Raw genomic sequence first — 23,741 nt, 5'->3', positions numbered from 1 at the left:
TTAACAGATGATGTTAAAGGGATCCAGAGTAAGTTGTGTTTTACCAGGGATGTGAGGAAAAATTTTGAAGTATTTGTTCTTCTGTTCCTTTTTCTCAAAACTAACATTTGCTGTGTTGTTAATAGAGACACAGGGGAACAGAAACAGGGAACAGAAATTGCTCTGGTATCAGTAGAAGCTCATCTGGTTGATTTCAGATCATCCTGTAGAAGTGCTGCGGCACAGATCTGGTAGTAAGTGAAGGAAAGTTCACTGAAAACTCTTGGTGCAGAGACAGAATCAGAGCTCTTTGTCTTTAGGACAAGATAGTTACATTAACTATTTTATTTTTTGGCAGGTTGTTGTGTCCACTAATATTGCTGAGACATCGTTAACAATAGATGGTGTTGTGTTTGTGATTGATCCTGGCTTTGCAAAACAGAAGGTAAATACTATTTTGTTTTCTCTTTCTTTGTAGTAGGAAAGATACTGGAATCTGGTTTGCTCAAACTCTGCCCTTTGTAAACACTGGTAGGTCTTGTCCCAGTTGAAATCTTGACCTTAGTTGTTTTATTTTTTGTTTTGTTTTTAACTTAGGCTAGGTTTGCACTTAGTCTGTGAACTTTAGGTAGAACAGTGCAAAACAGTGCTGTGCAGAAGAATTCTAATTTCAAAAACTAGAAATGTGAGGACTTTGAGAGTTCTGTCTGGAATAGGAATTTCCTAGATACTTTAGGAAGGGTAGTTTTTTTATGGTGTGTCTATGTTTGATAATGCTCAATAAAATCAAGAAATCACATGAAAGAAAATAAAAACGGTGCTAGAAGCCACCTCTTCCTTTAAGTCATGTTAGTGTAGAAAATTCCAGCACTAAAATGAGAAGAGAGAAACGATACCGAGGGTGGTGCTGTTTCTTGTCACTATTTATCATGGACTGTTGCAGCCCTGAAGATTGTCCTTGAACTTGTATTGTGTGTATCTTGGAACATCCAGAGATGTTCAGAGGAACTGAAGCAGCTTGCCTACACTCAAGCCAATAACTAAAGAAAGAATGAAACACAAATCTCTTAACCTTCATTTAGTTTTTTCACTAAATATAACTGTCCTTATAACTTGGTTTCTTAGACTTAAATACTCATTGTATTAAATGAGTGTGCATAATATTGTCAGCCTTTTAAACTGTACTGTGAGTACAGTCAATGCATCTTCATACACAAGTTTCTGTCACCGTTTAGGCTGAGATTTTTTTCATAAGTAATTCTTCTACTGGAAGAATACCTTCTGTAATAAGAGATTTTTTTTTTTTTGGTATGTGTTCTATACCTGTTCACACCAGGAGGTTGTTAAAACATGGACCGAAGAACATCTTCAACTGAAACTACTGCTTTTTATTTTACAGTATGTTCTTTTCCCTGAGCCCTGATGAGTTGGCAGGGCTGCTGTTTATGTATCACTGCAGCGGAAATTTTACTGTAAATTTCAGCACATATTTTGTATTGTGACAGTCCGTGTGTACTCTTGAAATACAGTCTTGCTTTGTCATTGGTCTGATTTTTACAGTTGCGTTCAACCTTAACGTTAGATTTTTCTGACCTCTAGAACATGATTATTCAGCTTTACAATTGTATCGGGACAGGTTTGTGGGTTTTTTTTTTTTCCATGGAATTATTTGAGCATCAAGAGTGTGTTTAGCACTCTATAGAACAAATTGGACATTTTCCTTCTGCCATGAAAATCTTATCTAAAAATACACACATTTAAGGAGGACGGGGAGCCTGGCAGGAGTTGTTGTTATCAAATGAATAAGAAGTAAATGCTGTTCTCTAGGCAGTTGTATTTGAAGCTTTCTGTCACCGATCCAAAGGCTTTCGTAGCCAATTTTTTTTCTCCTTTCAGATACATACAACTTGCGATTTCCTCGTCAGAAGCTGTGTTTGAAAATAAGTTTAAAGCGGTCTTTATGGGTTTTTTTAGATAATTGTCTTATCCGTGAGTGGTTTTCATTCTTTTCCTCCTTTCCCGCTCTGATTTCTCTTCCAAATTAGGTGTACAATCCTCGCATCAGAGTGGAGTCTCTCTTGGTGACTGCCATCAGTAAAGCTTCTGCTCAGCAGCGAGCTGGCCGTGCTGGTCGTACTAGGCCAGGCAAGTGCTTCAGGCTTTACACAGAGAAGGCTTACAAAACTGAAATGCAGGTAAGATTACTTGTGTTTTTTTTAAATTGCATATATAAGACCATCTGATGGATACAGGTAGTCAAATGCCACGCTACCAACCATAATCAGAATTTGAACAATTGTGTAGTTTAAAGTGTTTGGAAGAAAAAGTGTTCTGAATTTTCCTTTTTTCCCTCCCCAGGACAACACATACCCTGAAATTTTGAGGTCTAACTTAGGATCTGTAGTATTGCAGCTCAAGAAGCTTGGTATAGATGATTTGGTGCACTTTGATTTTATGGATCCTCCAGGTATCTATTTCTGTTTTATCTTGTCTACTGTAAGTAGTATGTTTTGTCTTCTGAAATCTTTATTTTGGTAAATATTTTATATAACAACATAGGATAAATTCCTTTATGCTTTTTCACTGATCTTATTGTAATCTGTAAGGAATGTCTTCTGTTTATCCTGAAATTTAGTGCTCTGTGTCTTATCAAAGCAAGCTTTTTAGGCTTCTGTCTGCGTAACAGGTTCTAATCAAAGCGAGGAATCTACTGAATGCCCCTTACCTGTAGGGGATAAGACAAAATTATGGGCGTTAGAAAATCTATTACTTGATGAGGTTTTTTTTTTTTACTTACCGCCTTGATTACAAATTCTAATTGTGCATCAGTTAACGACTGTATGTAAATAAAATTGGCTACCGTTTTTAAACCTGAATATATGTTTTGGCTCAAACTATAAAGTTAAATGTGCATCTTCCTCTAACAGTGTTAAATGTTCATATATACTTTAAAAATAACTAGGTCACATTGCTAATGAAAATAGATCAGCCATATATAAATACATCAGTTGTTTTTTTTTTCCTCCTAAAATAAAACTAAAATTTATAATTTTAAAACTTACATGGCTCTACAGAGCAATTGGATTTTGTGCTGTGCAGCGTGTGCGGTAGCTTAGCAGGAAGGCTTTTGGGTTTCTTTCTGTTTTCTTTGTGGGTGTAATATACACTCACTATTAAGAGGACTTGCTTACAGGCTCAGATTTGTGAAAGACTATAGATATCTAAAGCTTACATGGCTGAGATTTTAGGACTGTATTGATCTGTTTTGGATGGAACAAGGGAAGATGCATCAGTGCGTTGGGAAGGAAGTGATGTTACCACAATACTGAGTATTTCACAGTGCCACTGCTGTCTGAATTCTGAATAGTAGTAATCTTTGATCCAGTTAAAAGCTCTTTTAAATAAGTTATTTCCTCCCTACCCCCAGTTAACTCATGTCTAGATACATATAACTGAGTTTGGTAACAGTTTTGTATTTGGAAGTCGGTTGAATGGAGAACGAAAAATAAGATAGCTTACGTTAGTCTGTGCTTCCTCATTTTTCGCTTATTCAGAGCAGTTTCATTAATGTGCCTACCTCAATATTTTTTTCTTTCCAGCTCCTGAAACTCTGATGAGAGCCTTAGAGCTGTTGAATTATCTGGCCGCTTTAAATGACGATGGAGACTTGACTGAGTTGGGATCCATGATGGCTGAATTTCCATTGGACCCACAACTGGCTAAAATGGTTATTGCAAGTTGTGACTACAACTGTTCTAATGAGGTCCTATCTATTACTGCCATGTTGTCAGGTAATAGCAGGGAAAGAGATACTAAACAAAATGCACATCTTCAGTTTGGGGAAAAACTGAGTTTTCCACATCAAAAACATAAATGATATAAATATTTCTAACAAAACCAGAATCGTTTTTTAAAAGGTCATATAGGGGTTTAATCAAACATGACGGGTTTATCTAGAGACCCTTAAGTTAATGAATTGTAATGTTAGGAAATGAACGTGCATAAAATGGTCAAACATCTTGCTCCTAACTTTAGTTAAATTTGTATATATTTGAGTTGATAAAGGGGGGAAAAAAAATCAGGCTAATGAAACAGAACTTTCTTTTTAGGCTCATAGTCGGGACCAGAAACATCAGCTCAACCACTCTGTTTTTAAGGCAGCGAAATCTATTTTGTATTGTGCGTTCTTCTGCACTTTGATAAATCCCAGTATTTCCAAAAGGATTACAGTGTAATTTATATTAAACCATAAGCTTGTACATGAAATGATGATAAGTTTTTCAGTCATTAAGTGGCAAAGCTGAAGAACAGTCATTACTCTTAAAGGGAAGAAAGCAACTTTGGGGGAGGATGTATATTTATAAGAATTAATTTGTGTGCACAGCTGTACTTTGCTGCTGCGCTGTGTGAATAGCATCAGAGCAGAGCTGCTTGTTGAGAGAGCTTGGGGAGAGGAAAATGTTATCAAACAAGCCTTATCTTTCATTTCCCAGTCATGTAGAACTGACTTGGTTTTATAGTTAGTATCGTAGGACAAGCAGCAAGATTTAGTCTGTTACGAAAATGGGGATATTCTTACTCATAACTACTCTTTGGTCTTTGAGTGACCCGTTTTACCAGGCTCTTCACACCGCAGGTGTACTGGTTACGTATTTAACTGGGTTGAATAGAGAAAAAAAAATAATTAATGTTTTAGCTAAGTGTAAATTCTGTTGCCTCAGTTTAGTCTTACAATATATTTATATGAAAGCTTTTTTTTTTTTTTTTTAAAGAACAAGCTAAAAATGTTTGTTGCAGAGTTATGATTGTTCAGACTCAGAGCAGATGGGCAGGGCAGAATCGTAATAATTTTTTTTTCATTAAATGGTAGGCTTAATTGCGGAGGTGGTGGTAGGTTGGTGCCTGTCTTTCTCTTCCCTTCCCTTCCTGATTCTCCCCCCAATCTCTACAGCAGAACAGCAAGTCTAGTATTTTTGACTGTGGTCTTCAACTGGTCTTAGTCCTTTTTCTATTTACCTTTTCCCAGACCGTGATACTTTTTTTTTGTTTCAAGGCGCAATTCATGTCATGATAAATAAATTTTGGGGGAAAAAAACCCAAAAATATTAAAGGTGGTTAATGTATGGGTTGTAACTTAAATTCTGCTCTTAAAAAAACCAATTCATAGTCCTAGTATTTATAAGGACTATTTCCAAAAGTAAGCACTTGTTAAAACAAGCAGCATGACTACGTTACGGTGCCTTAAGTCCACATAAAGGTCAGGCTCTGGGTAGCAATCCGTGTATTAATAGTTTGGACTGAACGGAAAACTGGGTACCAGAGAAGAGCAGAGAATAGCACTGAAGAAATGAGCAGATTAAATGATTATACTTAATTTTCTAAGAGCAGTTGTGTCTTACTGTGGGGTAAAAAGTGCTATTTCTTATTCAAAACAGTGAGTTAAGCCCGTGATAGAATCATTTGGAATTTGCTTTTATTAGCCTGAGTTTGAAATGAAAATACTTTGTATTATCTCTGTTTTCAAATGCAGGACCCCAAATGGAGGGTGTTTATTTTGACCCTGCATTTCCATTTTCTTTAATGCGTTGGTCTTCCTTGATTTGTTACTACGCGATTCGCTGTTGCAGTGTGTATTTTTTTTTTTTTCTGAAGTTCCATCTAGAAATGTAGCATTTTGGGGTTTTTCTGGGAATTTAAGAATAAAATAAAACAAAGCCACGTAACGCCCCACAAAAATGCCCTCATCTGTTAAGGACAGATGAGATGCCAAGGGGTGTTCTCCTGAGGTTGGTGGGCTTCAGTTATGAGAAAGCTAATGTAGTCGCAAGCGGTTGGAAAAAGATAACAGATTTGTAGCATCTTTCTTAGAATTAATTTTTATTGAAATTTAACCTCTTAAAAATTACATCCACTTAAAACTGACTTTTTTTTTCCTCCTGTAGATCTCTAGATAAAGTTGAAGTTCTCTTATAAACTACTTCCAACATCTTGTGAATTGGTATTGATATTACAAACCTATAAGGATGTTGACAGACCATGAGTTAAGTTGGCTGCAATGCTATTTGTGGTCTTCAGTAGTCTCTATTTGGAAAGGGAATGTTAAAACACCATTTTTGGATTCAAGTCAGACTGAGTCAGATTTCTGTAAGAGAATATAATGGTAGAGAAAGCTCATCACATTGCGACTTTTAAATTTACTTTTTTTATTTCAAGTAGTGCCAAAGGACGGTTTAACCTTCCACCACTACCGCTACCATCACAACATTTAGACTTATTAATACCTTCATTCCCATGTTTCTGTGTACCAGTGCTGATAACGATACCATCTGGGGAAGAGGGCTGGACTTTACTGGTGTGTTCTGTCTGACAGCAGACTTGTGATAAAATTCATGTTTGTTTAGACTCTGTAGTACATTTTCAGAACTATCTTTGCTCTGTCGATAGAGGCTTTCTGAGAAAGCAAATTTGCAATGCCAAGTGTTTTGTTACATGGGTACTAGCTCCTGGTAGAGCTATCAGCACTGGGTCCTGAACCAAGATCTGTTTAGCCTTCTAGTATCGCTAGGCAACCTTGATGGCCTTCAGACTAGAGATTTTGATGATTACGTATAGTTCTATTAAAATAATCAGGCGCTCTGTAGCTTTGAAACCCTCTTGTCTTCCAGATGTGGTTAGGTGTTGATGTACCAAATCAAGGTAGTAAACAGTCCAAGATGCAGTCGGAGGCCATCCTGCCCTGCCCTATGCTCTGTGAACTGACCTAGCTAGGCCTTGTTCCTCTATCTGTGAATGCGTGACTCATCGATATGGGCGTTTGTGTTGGGCCCATACCAACCTTGTTTAGTCCCACAGTGTTTTGTTCGCCCCACGGAAGCAAAGAAAGCAGCAGATGAAGCCAAGATGAGGTTTGCCCACATAGATGGAGATCATTTGACGTTGCTGAACGTCTACCACGCTTTCAAACAAAGTAAGTCTTGCACTTCGTTCTGCAAAATTATTTGTAATACTTTGTGCTGCCGGACTTCGTTCCTGGGTTCCAAAGAAAGGATTGGGCTTGATTTTTTGAGCCAGGCTATTGCAATCTTAAATCTTTTACGTTTGTTGTGTTCCCCCCCCCCCCCCCCCCCCCCCCCCCCCCCCAAGTATATAAAAGAACTATTTAAATGCTACTTTCCCTTTAGGGGGGAAACAAAAGCAAAAAAACTAGGAGGAGCCAAGAGCTCCTCTAATAAAGTGATGAGTATGGAGACAAGCCAGGCTTTTAAATCAATGCTGGGTAACCTTGCACAGAAGGAAGTAAGCGCTCCTATAATTAAGAAATATTAGAAGTTTGTTATCTGACAGTAATTATAGAAAAATCTGCATAATTGCTTAGTAATTTTTCAGGGAGAGCTGTGCAGAAAATACTCTGAATTTGGAAAAGGATACATTCCTAGAACCAAAACCTTTCTAATCCTAACTTTTTTTTTTAGTAAGGAATTCTAAGTAAGGCCTTGGGATGGGTTGAGAGGCAAAGGGGTGATCCATCAGCAAGAAGGAACTTAAAACCATAGGACAAATTAATTTCATTAACCTCATGCTTGTATATGGATTTTAGGGAGAATGTAGGGTCCTCCTCAGCATAGCTGAAGTGTATTTTTAGCAGCTTGAAAAAGATAGGGATGAACAGGTGAAGCAAAGAGTTCTCTTGAAAAATGGCTGTTTAAGTGGCACACTTTTTTTGAACAGTGACTTATCCTGGTGGGAAGTGAAAAGATTACTCTTAACTGATAATCGGGTTAAATTTGCTGCTCCAGGTGCATTTTCCTGTAAGCAAACGAAAAAGCAACGGTCTTTTACCCTCAGTGTTCCTTTCTCTTGCAGCTTTGATAGAGAAATTTTGCATTGAAAGGTTCTAACGCTGTATCACGTGGCAATCCAAAAAAAGGGTATCTTCAGAGTAAAAGGCCAAACGAGTCTTCAAAACTGCTTAAAACAATAGCAGAGAAACTACTACTGAATACCTGAGAATTGGAGACACCTGTAGCGTGTGTTTTCTATTAGTTTGTTAGTTTTTAGTTTAGGATCCAGTATGTCTTGCGGACATTTTGTGTCTGCATGTTTCTGGAAGCTCCTGCTTTTATGCTCAGGTTACTGTGGGATGGAATTATTTGTGGGAGTAAGATTTGTGGGATTTTTATCTAGAACAATATAAAGCAGTTCTGGGTCACCTAAAATGCACAGTTAAAATGGCACAGAAAGTAACATGTGGTACTTCAATTATGATTCTACTGTATAGTGTACAAGAGCTTTAGCACTCATACCTTATTTTAAATACATTCTAGAAGATAAAGTGCAGAAACAACTTAAACTTTCCTCCAGTTACATAACCACCCTTTTAAGGGGAAAATAAGAATAGTCCCTCTGTATAAGAGATACTTTAAGTTCTAATTTTTGTTAAGGCTGGTTTTGCTGGATTATGGATCTGGCAAATATTAGAACAGAATCACTTGAAAAGTAACAGAATTGGTAGGAAGAGTTGGGCTTCTTGATGTTAAAGGTGCAGGTGTTTATCCTGACAGAATGGCCTGGGCTTGCTCCCTTAACAGACTTCTTATTAGAGCTACCAAGAGTAGAAACAGTCACTTAAGAGTACTGAGTTCTGTCACCGATGCTGTATTTTACCAGTCACCTGCATTTGCTTAAAATGCTGTGAGGTGCCTCACACTTTAACATTAGAGTAGTCTGTGTAGCTCTTAACTGTTACTTGAATGCTTAATTTAAGGAGGGCTTGGTGTCTCAAATACAGTATAATTACATAGAGTCTCCTTGTGTGTTCACTGCACGCTACAGCTAAAGATTGTGCAGTGTTCCTTCCCTTCAGTTGTGTTTTATACCGCAGGTTCAGGAGATGATTTTTCTAGTTGCAGGATGTGATTATTTTTTTTTTTTTTATGTGCGAAATGTATTGGTGTGGTATTTCAGCAAAACATCACTGATTGTGTGTATATTCTGGTGGTGGGGAAAGCTAATTTTCTTTTGTCCTGACTGCATGCTTCCTGAATAGAGAACAATTGGGGCAATTTGTCTAATGCAAGAAATCAACTGATTAAACTAAGAGCTGTTGTCATTTATAAAAGTTTATGGATATTTTTTTCTGCTTCATCTGACTGATCAATTGGTTTAGTTGCTGTTTTATTTACTTGTTCTAATTGGCCAAAATACTCATTTTTGATTCATGTTTTTAATGTTGCAGATCATGAGTCGGTTCAGTGGTGTTATGACAACTTCATTAACTACAGGTCCCTGATGTCTGCAGACAATGTACGCCAACAGCTGTCACGAATCATGGATAGATTTAATTTGCCTCGTAGAAGCACAGACTTTACCAGCCGAGACTATTATATCAACATAAGAAAGGCATTAGTTACTGGGTATTTCATGCAGGTATGTGTGTGTTCCTGTAGGGAATGTAGTTACAAAATCACAGAATCATGGAATGATACGGGGTTGGAAGGGACCTCTGGAGGTCATCTAGTTCAACCCCCCCTGCCAGAGCAGGTCCACCCAGAGCAGGTCCCACAGGAACGTGTCCAGGCAGGTTTGGAATGTCTCCAGAGATGGAGACTCCACCACCTCTCTGGGCAGCCTCTTCCAGGGCTCTGCCACCCTCAAAGTGAAGAAGTTCCTCCTCAAGTTGAGATGGAACTTCCTATGTTCAAGTTTGAGCCCGTTCCCTCTTGTCCTGTCAGTGGGCACCACTGAAAAAAGACTGGCCCCATCCTCCTGACACCCACCCTTTAAGTATTTGTAGGCGTTGATCAGTTCCCCCCTCAGTCTTCTTTTCTCCAGACTAAACAGACCCAAGTCCCTCAGCCTTTCATTGTAAGAGAGATGCTCCAGGCCCCTCATCATCTTCTTAGCCCTCTGCTGTACCCTCTCCAACAGTTCCCTGTCGTTCTTGAACTGGGGAGCCCAGAACTGGTCACAGGACTCCAGTTGTGGCCTCACCAGGGCAGAGTAGAGGGGGGAGGATGACCTCCCTCCACCTGCTGGTCACACTCTTCCTGAGGCACCCCAGGATGCCATTGGCCTTCTTGACCACAAGGGCACATTGCTGTTCAGTGTTTCATGTGTTTATGTGGCTTTTAATGTTAGTATCGTTATTATAATTTATCAAAACTTTATGCATGTTACTTAAATTATATATGACTAACTATATTGCCACTTAGGCTTTGTCGGTCTGCTTGGTGATAACTCAAGTAGTACATTCTTTAGTCAAATCTTATTTGGAAGAGAAGTTGTAGGTGATTTTTATTAGTGTCAAAACACTGTTTCTGCTGTGACCAGTCAGGAATCGACTGTGAACTTCTGAACAGCCGAGGGAGTAACTTCATTAAGCATTTCAAAGTAACTGCAGAATGTGTAGTTTTTAAATTATTTATAATCTGATACAAACAGGGCAGGTGTAGTTGTATATAAATATTAAGTATATGTAAACCTTGCAAAAGAGAATACTCTCCTTCTGTATACTTTTCCATATTTATATTTCATTTTAAAATTACTGGAGTACTGGCACAGGTGGGTGTCTGAACTGGACGTATCATTCTTTGTCCTCTTAGTCCAGACCATACGTGGAATCTGAGCACTTGCCAAGCGTGTGCAGGTACCACAGATCGTCTCTGCATGGCAGGTACCAAGGTCTATGGGCAATACGCAGCGGAAGCTGATTCTTCAGACTCTTAAAGTTGAAAGGTTCAGCGTGAAGTGGAAAAACCAGTAGCAGCTGTTGCCCTGAAATACTTCTCGTTGACTGCATTGTTTTCTACTTTGTTTTTAGGACACTGGGCAATTACCAATCGTAACATTTTACTGCACTATTAAAGGCCTGTGGTTGGTGTCAGACAGTGCAGGCCTGTATTAACTATTGAAATAGTACTAATTACATAATTAGTACTAAGTACTGTAAATTTGCCTTCTTTCAGTTGTGTGTCAGTGACTGATAAACGGGGAATTTCTGCAGGTGACATAATCTTTTTACCTTTCATTTTAAATAAAAACCTGAATTCCAGTAAATCTGCCATCGACAGGCAAAGGGAATAGTAAAATAGTATAAAGCAGCCAACAATTCTGTGTATAGAAAAGCTTCTGGAAGGGTGGATGCTGTCGAGAAGTTAAGTCTTATAAAATCTTTGTGCTATGTCCCTGCTTTCTTCCAGTTTTTATAATGGAAAGCTTTTATTGGCTTTTTTTCAGTACCTATTTCTATATCACACGTTAGAATATGTGAAGTAGTGAATATGTGTATAAGGAAGGACATGGACCTGTTGGAACGGGTCCAGCGGAGGGCCACAAAGATGCTCAGAGGGCTGGAGCACCTCTGCTGTGAGGACAGGTTTGCAGTGATCCTGCTATTTAATTTTGTAAACCTTGGATTGAGTTGGATGAAATTTAAGCCCAAATCGTTCCAGACAGCACACTGTTAATCTCCATTTAAAAGAGCCTCCGTTGGCTCCCCAGACTTGAAATAAAGTAGCAGCGTAATCTCTCAAATCTTGGGTGAAAAGATTTGCAGACTATTGAAATACTTTGTTCCACTCCTAAAACATGTTCTGGATATTAATGTCATAAAATATAAGAGAGAAGCACACTCCAAAGCAGTAATTTGTTATTAAGGAGGTATTCAGAAAGTTTGAGGTAGCTATTGCTTTAGAAGTCCTGGGATTTTAATCTAGTAGACGGAATTTATCTTTAACTTCTGGGGGAAAAAAAGAAAAGAAAAGGGTGCGATATACCTAGGAATTATAAAAAAAAAAAAAAAAAAAAAAAAAGAAAAAAGGAAGTATAGAGTCTATAATAAAGGAAAGCAGCTAATGATGGTCTGATTAAAAACGTTTTTCAGCCATTGTCCATCCTGCTTAATCTTTTTATAGTATTTTTGTGTGTCTATAGATCTGTAATGAAATAAGCACTGAGGTCACCTCAAACTCCCAGTATCCAAAGGTCAATTGTAGTTCCCTGTTCTGTGAGATCACCTGTTCTCACCGAGCATCTCCTTCCAGGGATAACTGTCTGCTTTACCAAATCTGAATGAGCTGGATATCGGAACATCTCAGCGAGGCAGGCGTTACTTCCTCTCAGAGAGCCAGCAGCTCGGGCAGATAGAGGTTAATTGATTTTTGCCAAGGTCACGGCAGAAGCGTGTCTCTCAACATCCATTTTCCAGCTCTGAAGCTCACGCTCTAACAAGACTCTTCTTATTTCTGACACACTAAACTTCCCATTCTTCCTGGACTGACGTATTTTTTTTTCAGGCTCGCTGTGTGAAAAGATTAGGAGAATATTGTGCGCATCAGTAAAATAACTACTGAAACACTGCGCTGATGAAAACTGGGGAGGATGGTGACACGGTGGCTTTCGGGTCCCCCAGTAGCTGCTGCAGTGAAGCGCTTGAAGCGGGTGCCTGCAGTGGATCGCAGTCCGCGTGACGTTACAGACCTGTCCATAGATCCTCCCTTCCTGTTGCTTTTGTTCTGATAAGGATTCTTCTCTTTTGGGTGACAGCTATTTTTGTGCGTTGCTGGAATCGTATATTCGAATATATGCTTAACTGTGGCAGTCGGCAAAAACATCTGGCATCTTGATTGTGTCTATAAAAAAACCCCTGAATATTTGAAGTGGCCAAGTCATGTACCAAATTTAGATGAGGTTTGAAAGTTGGGCTGGTATATTCTGTGTAGAACACTTAAATGAAGTGATTTTAAGCTGTTAAAAATTGCCTGTGGTAATGAAATGATGTCTTTTTTTTTTTACTTAGGTGGCACATTTGGAACGGACAGGACATTACTTGACAGTAAAAGACAACCAGGTGGTGCAGTTGCATCCCTCCACCGTTCTCGATCACAAACCGGAATGGGTGCTCTACAACGAGTTTGTCCTCACGACAAAGAATTACATCCGGACATGTACAGACATCAAGCCGGAATGGTAAGTCCTAACGCGGCCGTGACCTACTCTAAACCTCTCGTTCTTCTTTTTCCTGGAGCTAATATTATTGCAATGGCACGGACTTGAGATCTTGGAGACGACTAAAGGTTTTCTTTGTGGATGCTTGTTCCTGTTTGTGGAAGTTGTGTGTAAAACTGGGATGCCCAGGCTCTGTGCACGGAGAGATGCTGGACTTAGAACCAGCAGCTTCAGTAAAGCCTGTTGGGAAGGAGCTGTTTGGAGGTGCTTGGTTTGGGGGTGTGTCCAAGCACCCCCTTGTGTCGCGAAGTTAAGAGACATTGGTAGATCCCTCTGCACCTCTCTTGGCAGCAAGTGTCTGTGATTTTTCTTGAAGGATCTGAACAGGGCTCAGTACTTTCTTAAAATAGGAAGGAAGGAGGTGGTACTAGTGGTACAACCTGCTATGTCATGATATTTGTTAGTCAGTAGAGCAGATGTCAAGGAATTAGAGGCCCCATCCTCTGCAGACGAGCAGGGATCTGCGTCGTCTTGCCCACCTTTAAAGCTGTACTTAAACTGCTAAGCTGGAAGCTCTGGGGACACAGGAGGCTCTTGAGCTGCTGTTGGAATTGTGCTGTTGTGCAGAAAGAGTTTAGAGATTCGTTAGCCGGAAAACACAGCATATATATGTTGTCTGTAGTATTTTAACGGAAAACACGTGTTAGAATCCTTTCTCGGGAATCTTTTTCTGAACAAGCTGTGTGTTGCCTGGAGCCGGATCCTATGGCCTTGGTTGCATTTTTAAGCTTCTAACGGCTGAGGCTGAACTGCACCTTACGCAGACTGAGCTTCAGGTGGACTGGTGTGGCTGGTGGACACGAGGCGGCAGGTCTGGCTGTACGGGCTGCTGTGGCGTGTCCCGAGGCATCAGCGGGGGCCTGTAAGGGACATGTGACAGAGCGGGCAGGAGCATCTCACTCCACTCAAGCACTGGCTTTTTCGCTTGGGACTGGGATGTAAATGTGTAGGGGGGGTGCGTGTGTGTGTGTGTGTGTGTGTGTGTGTGAACTTCCATTACCCTTAGAATGGCAGAATGAGCTCAAAGGAACGAATGATCCTTGTTTCTTCCCTCAGCTGCGGAACTTCTGTAGGATGCGTCTTAACGTTGGAGTATTAGTAACCAAACTTTTCCTTTTTTGACAGGCTGGTGAAAATTGCCCCTCAATATTATGACATGAGCAATTTTCCACAGTGTGAAGCAAAGAGACAGTTGGATCGCATCATTGCCAAACTTCAGTCCAAGGAATACTCACAGTACTGAATTTATGCTTTGAACTGAAGTTATTCAGAGGACAGCTTTAAGAGATGAAAAGGATTCAAAGTTCCAAGTTGTGCTCTTCACTTTGGTTCAATAATGGCCTTTATTTTGAAAGCTTTTTAATTTTTTCTTTACAGTAAATATTCCATTCTGATTTCATAAATTAAACATTTATGCCTCCCTTTTTGTGTTGACACTGTAGCTCATACTGGAAAAGCTGATCAATGTTTTGCAGTTTATTGAAAGTAGTTCTATATATAACAATGTTATAAGCATTTCTTTAGAAATGGTTGAAAATGCTTCTAAAAAAATGTGATTATCGACCATGGTATGCATGATCGTTGTAATTGTTGACATTCCTTTTAGAAGTTGTGAGATGTTACAACTTGTGCTTATGTAGACACAATCTTCGGCTTCAGTACGAAGGTACTGACTTCAATAAAGTCTATTTATACTAATTTTGTGCCACGGTTATGTCAGTATTTCTATTGGTTTTGATCAAAACATGAGAAGGCATTTAGTCTCACGTTTAAACTGCCGTTTATTGACGGGGCAGTAGTTAATTATTTTAATATTAAAAGTGCGGATGCTTAAGCAGCACAATTACGGTGACATCAGTGTAATACATACAGTGTTGATCCCGTGCAAACTTGTTGGAATTATGTAGGAAATTGTTTGAAAAATGCAATGCATGCAGAATATTTTTTTTGGAAAATGCTTTCTTCAGACATACTCCTAGATATTTCTTGGACAGAACTGCAGTAATGTGTCCTGTGAAGTGTCGTGTTTGTGGCCAGTTAGGAATGACCCTGCTGGGCAACGTTCAGGTACGGTGTAAGAGAACACAAACAATGCCGTAAGTGACACTGTAGGTAAAACTCCATTGCACCGTTGTAGTTTTGTAGTGATTTCTAGTGAAATAGGACTTGACAGCATTTTTCAGTTTGGGAAAGCTAATCCCATGCGGAATTCATAGTAAGATTTGATCAGAGGGGCTGGAGCCCCTCTGCTGTGAGGACAGGCTGAGAGAGTTGGGGTTGGTCAGCCTGGAGAAGAGAAGGCTCCAGGGAGACCTTAGAGACCCTTCCAGTCCCTAAAGGGGCTACAGGAGAGATGGGGAGGGACTCTTGATCAGGGAGTGGAGCCATAGGACGAGGGGTAATGGTTTTAAGAGGGGAGATTTAGATGAGATAGTAGGAAGAAATTCTTTCCTGTGAGGGTGGTGAGACACTGGAACAGGTTGCCCAGAGAAGCTGTGGCTGCCCCATCCCTGGAGGTGTTCAAGGCCAGGCTGGATGGGGCTTTGAGCAACCTGCTCTAGTGGAGGTGTCCCTGCCCGTGGCAGGGGGGTTGGAACTCGATGGTCGTTAAGGTCCCTTCCAACCCAAACCATTCTATGATTTCATATATTTGGTCAGATTTCAGGTTTCCTCTCTTGCTGTAAGGCTGGAGCAGGAGTAGGTTATGCTCAGGAGAGCTGGCAACTGACCTCAGTTAGACCAGTCTTAAGCACTGATATTTGGGGTGTCCTGTTTAAATCATAGCAGTTGGCTAGAAAATTACTTGGAATCAAGTAATTTGAGGATTTTTGTCCAATTCCAACTTTTTTTTTTCTTTTTCTAAATTGCCAGTTGTATGATGGGGAGTGGAGAAGTTTTGAAAACTTTTTTGTTAGCGATGAAAACAGTATTGTGAAGAAAAATGTGTCTGAAGATAAAAAATTGAGTAGGACTCAATTTTTTATTTATTTATTTATTTTCAAACACTGTGGGACTTGTGAGTCTGCCCCAAGTTTGAGGAGCAAGTGAGGGACGGGGCGGGGGGTCTTCCCTCCCCACTTCAGGCATTGTGGGGCGGGACTGGCCTTTCCTGCCCTGTGGAATAGTTTTCAGTCGGAAGGAAGGACTCTTTGCAAAACGTTGAACTGGCTTAAGTTTCCTGATTGCAGGTACAAGAATTTTTATTTAAAATATAGGGATCCTGAACAACTTGAGCAATTTGATTCCAAACTAGTGTTGCTGAATGTACAGATGTTTGTTCTACAAACTCCTGCTCTGGGGTGACTGCAGAGCAATATGGGGGGGTTCACGCTGGCTTCCCCATCCCCCTTCTGGGAGGCAAAGTGGGGGGGCTGCTTTGTGTAGTGCCAAAAAAGCGGCTGCTCCCCAGGTAAGGCTGTCTCTGGTCTCCGTGCGCAGCTGTCGGTCACCGTCCATATGACCGTCCCCAGTACGGAGACGTCCACCAGCACATGGCCAGTTCCCAGCGGGAAATCCCTGGAGAACCCCAGAACCAGCTGGTGGGAACCCCAGCAGCTTGGGTTCTTGTGCAGGGGGGAGCAGATGGCGGTGGCTGGGAGCGGGGCTGGACACGGGACAGACTTTGGCTTGGTTTTCTTTCTTTTTTTTTTTTTCTCCTTTTTTTTTTGTTTTTTTTTTTTGTTTTTTTAATCGCCATCCCCACAAACTCAGCTCGGGCTGTGACAGCCAACCTGGGATCTTCCACTCTCTGCCACCAGGAATGCAGATGCTCCAGACCAAATTAATGTCCCCTGACAGCTGGGAGACCTTGCCATCTGCCAATTAAGTCTGTGACACCCGTGCAGTCCACCTAAATAAAGGCACCGGGGGCCACCGGTGTCACTGGCTTAATTGGAAGGCTGTCGGGTGTCCCGGCTGTCAGTGGGGACGGTGTCCGCTCTGAGCTGTGGGGACCCCATGGGGATTGAGGAGGGACTGAAGCTCGAACATCTGGGAAATCCAGCGGATTCGGTACTTGGGTGACACTCGGCGATGTCATTGTGATTCCCTGGAAAACACTTCTCCCGCTGAAGAGCTGAGGAGCAGAGAGCGCTCGCGGTACTTCAGCGGAGGAGCAAAGCCTTTTCTCATAGGTCACCCTCCTTTCTCTAACGATTTTTTGTTTTTTAAGTGTCATTTTAGAGCCCTACGGCAGTGGGAAGGGAGCACCTTATATCTAAGAAGTAACCGGCCCTCGCTGAAGGACTAGTGAAAGGGAGAGCGTGGCTTCTCTTCTCAGAGAAAGGTATTTTCTAGCTCCTAAAGGGAAACCGTATCTGGAACCCCCTTTTTAACCACAGTTACCTCAGGGATACAGCAGGTGTGTGCGGAATAACTCGCGTTTGAGAATTGCCCTGGTTTTTCCTAAGTTTAGCTTTGAAAGGTGAAACCTTATTCCCGTTTTTTTTTTTTGGGTTTTTTTTGTTTTTTTTTCCCGGTGGAAAAAACCATCAAAAAAGGTTGCCCAGAGAAACGGAGCCAAAAAGGTGTGGAAGGAAGCGCCGCTTTATCTAAGAGCGTGTGAAGGTCACTGCCTCCCTCTTAGAACGGTTTAAAAACCCCGCAGCCCTGCTCGGCATCACAGCTTGCGTTTGGCTGCTTATACTGCAGGCTGCAGTAAACTTGGGGGGGGGGGAAGTTGGAAATTCCAAAATATCCAAGAGTTTGCTCATGTCAAGTAGAAATTCAGCTTCCCATGTGGATATTTTTGGTTTTTTTCACCTGCTGGGCTGGAGATCTCGAATAAAGCCCATCGATTGTCCTGACACCAACTCCAGCTCTTCCTTTTTCCGCTGCTTCCGAGCCCTCAGGCTGCTGGCTGGGGGGGGTAAGCACATTTATTTCGGAGTATGGAGGGATTGCTCCTTTGGGATTAGTTGGGGATCTGCTTTGGAACAACCTGAAAGGAAAAACAAGGCTTTGGTTACTTACAGTGATTTTTTTTTTTATTTTAATTTTTTTTTTTTTTAAAAGACATGGTTTGTATAAAATAAGCTATTTATAGTGCAGGACTTTTGCAGATACAGAATGGATTAGATGATAGGGAAAATAGTACTAAGGGAAAGGAGTATATATTTTTTTTTTTATAGAGGAGAGTCTCTTCCATCTTAACAGTGCTTCTGCGTGATACCTCAGAGCAGTAAAGGGCTAATACCGGTGCGAGGCACTAAGCGTGTTCAGTTTGGTGTCTCCAACGCAGAGGTAGTTAACTAATGACCGAGCACACGAAGCTGGGCTTAGAAACCTCTCCGTTAACCTTACGGAGACATAGAGCAGTGACCAGTTCCACTGGGTTTAGATTTGTAGGGATTTTAGAGCGTTTCGAGTCTTTGTCAGAGGGAAGGAATGAATGGTGGGTTCGTGCTTCCCTCTGCCTCGATGTCCTAAAAAATAAAACCCCGTAACTTTTTGGTTTTGGGAGATGTGTATATACAGCAGGGAGGAATCTGGGCACCACCACCCTTTTTTGTGAAACGCCATTCGTGTGTGACGTGTGGATTTTCAACCCGTGCTGTTCTTACGGCGCGTATTGAAAACCGCTGATTATTTGCCATAAGAAATGGCAGCTGGAAGCAAAAATTAGCTTTCGGTACGTCACTGAAAAAAGACACCTTAACAAAAGTCAAAAGGGCAGAGAGTTTTCCTTCCATCCAGTCAAGCTACAGTTATTAATTTATAATGGGATTTCTATAGTTTTCTTCATTTTATGACAACTGGGACTGTTGCTGGGACTGTTTAGTATGAGGAAGAGGAGGCTGAGAGGAGACCTCATCACTCTCTACAACTACTTGAAAGGACACTGTAGAGAGGCTGGTGTTGGTCTCTTCTCACAGGTAATTAACGACAGAACGAGAGGGAATGGCTTCAAGCTCCAACAGGGTAGGTTTAGACTGAACATTAGGAAAGAATTTTTCACAGAAAGAGTGGTCGGGCATTGGAATAGGCTGCCCAGGGAGGTGGTGGAGTCACCATCCCTGGATGTGTTTAAGAGCCGTTTAGATGTGGTGTTGGGGGATATGGTATAGGGGAGAACTTTGTAGAGTAGGGTAGATGGTTGGACTCGATGATCCCAAGGGTCTCTTCCAACCTGGATGATTCTATGATTCTATGAACTTAGCCCTGAAAAGCCATACCGCAGCGCCAGACTAGGAGGCCGAGTTGTATTCTAAAATACAGGAATTTATTCACTTCCTGTAATTTGTGAGTAGCAGCCGTTTATCTTGCTTTTAGAACAGCCAAAGGTTTTAATAATGAACATCTTTTACTATTAGAAGTTTAATCTTGTGCTGGGACTCCGTTGACCTTTTAAAATTATTTAACTTGGGGACTAATGTTACGTGACGTAAGATTTATGCGAAGGGCAGAGGGGGGGAAAAATGATCTACTTGGTCAACAGAGTTCATTTTTCGAAGAATACATCTTAGAGCTTTCTTTTTTGGGGTGGGCTCCCTACAACCGGTACGAGCTGGGCGGGGGGCCCCAGTAACGCCGAACGTCGGGTTTTGAGCTTGAAAACGAGCATCTTTAAAAGCAGGATGGAACTTTCCCTTTCGCACGCGAGGAGCTTGGGCTGCCTCTTGATGTGCACCGATGGGTCCGAGAGAAGCAGGTGGCATCGAGGAGATCCCGATATCGAGGGATTAAACTAAATAACGGCAGTAAAATAACATTCCCGCGGCAGCGGTAACCGACTAGTTCTGCTGGCTGGAGGTGTTCGGATTTTGCAGTTTTCGGCTCAGATCGGGCAGTTTCTCAGGAACCCGGAATGGATGTTGGACAGTTGATAAAATAATTTGTTGTTTGTGTACATCTCGGCTCTGAGGGATTCTTTTAAGGTTTTTCCAGCTATGAAAGCTATGCAGTAGTTCTGTTGTATAGAAAAATAAAACGCAGCACAAATTAATGTTGATAATAAATATTTCCTGTGGCTCTAAATATTTATTATTTTGGGTTGGTCTTATTCTTTTAGCTAAAGTAGGCTCATGCCTTCCGTTTGAGTTCAGTGTTTATTTTGTCAGCGATATCACATGAACGTTCCCAGCCTCGTCGCTTCCAGCAGCACTATCAGTCAACACCTGGAGCATCCGGCGCTTACTGGGCTCCGTGGAGTGGGAGGGTTCCTGCTGGACCTGGTTCCCGACCGCTTTGTCTATATAAATATTCAGCAAAACCGCTTCTGCTTATATCAGTAACCAGTTCTTTTCCAGTTTATTACCAAAATTCATGTGGTTTACTACCAAAATCACGTTTGTGACTAAAGAATTACAAACTAAACTCGACCTTTCGAACCTTAGAATGGCATCTTTGAGGCTGCTTCATTTTGCACCTTGAATAACGACTGATGAGCCTTTTATTGTCACAGGGATAATATTGTTCCTTTAAAAAATATAATGTGCTGCGAACCTTTGCTGAAAGAAAGGCTTATGCTTCGTGCAGCGGCTGAAGGGTAAAAGCAGCGCCATTCCCAAAACGTTCCGATGCGCAGCAAGGTGTCCAGGAGGATATGGACAGCTTCGTTCCAATGGGTTATGGAGTTAACGATACAACGGAAGTAAGCTCAAATTACTGCTACTTTTACATACTTTAAAAAAGAATTGGATTAAGAGCAGGAATCAAAGATAAGAATTTGAAATTCTGGTCTTGGTGTTCAAAGAAGTATGTACTCTATTTATTGAAAACAGTCACAGAATGATACGGGGTTGGAAGGGACCTCTGGAGATCATCTAGTCCAACCCCTCTGCCAGAGCAGGTCCACCCAGAGCAGGTTGCACAGGTGGGGTTTGGAATGTCTCCAGAGATGGAGACTCCACCACCTTTCTGGGCAGCCTCTTCCAGGGCTCTGCCACCCTCCAAGGAAAGAAGTTCCTCCTCATGTTGAGATGGAACTTCTATGTTCAAGTTTGAGCCCGTTACCTCCTGTCCTGTCACTGGGCACCACTGAGAAAGAGACTGGCCCCATCCTCCTGACACCCACCCTTGAAGTATTTATGGGCATTGATCAGATCCCCCCCTCAGTCTTCTTTTCTCCAGACTAAACAGACCCAAGTCCCTCAGCCTTTCCTCATAAGAGAGATGCTCCAGGTCCCTAATCATCTTCTTAGCCCTCTGCTGTACCCTCTCCAGCAGTTCCCTGTCCATCTTCAACTGGGGAGCTCAGAACCAGTCATTTCATTTTCAGTAAATTTCCAGACAGTGAACAGCTTCTCCCTATAAACAATCCGGTATTAAAGAAAAATCCATACGGGAATGGAAAGAAGAGCGTTAGCATATTTATTTCATTGTGGATATTAGATCGGGGCTCCGCTTTACAGGCCTTTGCTCTGGAGCTCCTTGTTGGACTCGCTGCTCTGTGAATCCAAAGGCCGTTCTCACGTCTGCTCTCTGCAGTCTCGAGGTGAAATTGGAGGTCAAACAGTAACGTGGTGGGGCAGTTGCAATTTTTCTGTAGCTTTAAGAGAAATCCCGTCTGCTGCTGGAGGAGAATTATGGAAGGAAAAGGGAACAGGAAAATACTCAATTATATGAAATGGTAATGGCCTGCTTCATGATCTCCTTCGTAATCGTATTTGTTCTTCATACGATAATTGCCTGCAATGGATATTATTTTTGCAAGTAAAGCTCAGGAATCCGACCGTTTGTAGTCTATTGGCTTGATAGGAGACTAATGTTTAGATCTCTCATTAGGTACAGTCAGGTTTCAGAAATTAATTTGCTTTTTTTAGCAGTCTCTTGATCAAACTAATCTGATTATAAAAACAACTTTATCAATGCTGGGCTGTCTAGACTCAGAACTTCCAAAATTAGCAACAAAGTCAGCAGCGAATCTTTGTTCTTGCCACTTCCAAAACTTCGACGTTAAAAAAAAAAAAAAAAAAAAAGGTAAAAAAATTGCAGAGAGGTTCTAATTGCTGTTGGTTGCCTTCAGTTTAACCTGCTTTAAGAAAAACAATTAGTCTTTCCCTTGATTCCGGACGTGTGCTTACGAGCTGCAATACAAACGCCTGCCTCGGTTTTCTCCTAGCGATAGGTTTGTTTACATTAATTGAATCAAATAGGATGACGTCACCGAAGAAATCCAAAGTTAATGATCTGCCATACTCCCTTCGAAATCTCTATCAATTATTTCTGAGGCTTTGCTGCCTCTTTGTGGTATTTCTTGTTTTAAAAAAAAATGGAATTCTGTATCGATCAAAGCTTTCCTTGGGATCGTGCAGTCATCACTCCGAGTTTTGCTCTGACGTGAATGGCCCCAGAAGCGCTGGGAATTGCTGGGGATTTTTTTTCTTGGATGGAAAGATACTTATGCCAGAGGCCACGAGGGGCCAACCATCTTCATTCCTGCTAATTTTGGGTTATTCTAGGATTTTTTTTTTTTTTCCCCTCCCTTTGATTAGTTACTTCATATAGTTACTTTGTAACTATAATCACAGAAATGTTATTTTGGGGAAAGTATAATCTCATAGGGCTTCAGTAATTTATTTACATTGTTAATTGGGGGTGAGACTATAAAAGTTACGAACTACCTCCTAAGTTCACGCCTGCCTACGTTTGAATGGCGCGTCTTCACTGGTCGTTACTTATAATTTTGGGGGTATTGAACTGATGGAGATTACTCATGTTGAAAAGCTGCTGGAAGGCCTGAACTAGGAATTAAATTATCATAGCGGTTTCATTTTGTTAAGTCTCATTGAAAATATCTTGCTTGCAGGACAATCAAACTCATCAGTGTTCTGCTCTTCCACTTCAGTAGACAAAGTTTTAATCAGTGGCACACTCGATCTTGCAGAATTCAAGGAAAATAATTTCCTGCGTTTTTGAGATGAGCACAAATTCGTGTAATCTAGCTTTTAAACTCCTGGCGCTTTGTTTTTTTTTTTCTTTTTCTTCCTTCTTCCTTTCTTTTTGAATAATCAGCTTTACTTCATTCGGTCGCCTGTTTCACCTAACTTCAATTATCAAGATGACCCAGTGCTGCCGTGGGATTAGCTCACGGATGAAGAGGAAGCAACTGAAACTGAACTGGGGCAAGGCAAATAATAGACTGATGGTGAGATCAAAACACGTTGAAAAATGTACCCTTTTCTCTGACATTGTGTGTTTGCAATTAGTCTTTGCATTTAGATGGCTTCAGAGAACCTTGTTATTCATTCCTGACGGTCTCACGTAGCAGCTTTTATAAAAAAAAAAATAATACTTTTCTACTGTCCTCTTTTTCTTGGAGCTGCTGTCCCATCTTGGCGGTCGGTCATCTGGCTTCAATTATCTTTTTCTCCTTTGGATGAAGCACAAAAGCTCAGGCGCTTCTCACCATCTGGGACTTCTATTCCAGGTCTCAGGTTTTTTTTTTTTCTTCAAGACTCTTAACAGCCTGGACTCAACTCTTGGTGCAACTGAACCTTCTGAAATAAGGGTGTAACTTGTCAGTGCAGGAACCAGAAGTACAAGATGGTATAAAAAATGTCAACAGTAACTAATAATCATCTAGAATCTCACTACCTTCTGCTTTAATTGCAAGGACCGTTTCTTTGAGCGTTTCTTCAAAGACTCCAACACGACACTGCTGTATGGTGTTGGTGAGAGGAAGAACAAGCAGGTGTTGTCACCTAGTTTAACTGAAGTTTGGGAGTGTTATTCCAGGGTACTTTAGAAAAGCTGTATTTTGATTAATATTGATCTTTTATGCTGATACTGGAAAATCTGCAAATCGCTCTGGTGGT

The 23,741-nt window shown here is 41.1% G+C and overlaps 1 protein-coding gene across 1 annotated transcript in view; it reads left to right on the top strand.

The window, feature by feature from the left end:
* Positions 1–14,691, top strand: part of DHX15 (DEAH-box helicase 15) — a 43,666-nt gene extending 28,975 nt beyond the window's left edge. The window contains exons 7-14 of the mRNA XM_074148266.1: positions 338–424; positions 2,025–2,174; positions 2,338–2,446; positions 3,579–3,770; positions 6,824–6,946; positions 9,215–9,405; positions 12,776–12,945; positions 14,110–14,691. Coding sequence (XP_074004367.1) covers positions 338–424; positions 2,025–2,174; positions 2,338–2,446; positions 3,579–3,770; positions 6,824–6,946; positions 9,215–9,405; positions 12,776–12,945; positions 14,110–14,227 — 1,140 coding nt within the window. The 3' untranslated portion in view covers positions 14,228–14,691. The remainder of the gene's footprint in view (positions 1–337; positions 425–2,024; positions 2,175–2,337; positions 2,447–3,578; positions 3,771–6,823; positions 6,947–9,214; positions 9,406–12,775; positions 12,946–14,109) is intronic.
* The last annotated feature ends 9,050 nt before the right edge of the window (positions 14,692–23,741 follow it).

The sequence above is a fragment of the Numenius arquata genome, chromosome 5 (genome assembly GCF_964106895.1).
Source record: "Numenius arquata chromosome 5, bNumArq3.hap1.1, whole genome shotgun sequence".
Classification (NCBI taxonomy): Eukaryota; Metazoa; Chordata; class Aves; order Charadriiformes; family Scolopacidae; genus Numenius; species Numenius arquata.
The sequence above is the reverse complement of the archived record's forward strand: the minus strand, read 5'-3'. Positions and strand labels throughout refer to the sequence as shown.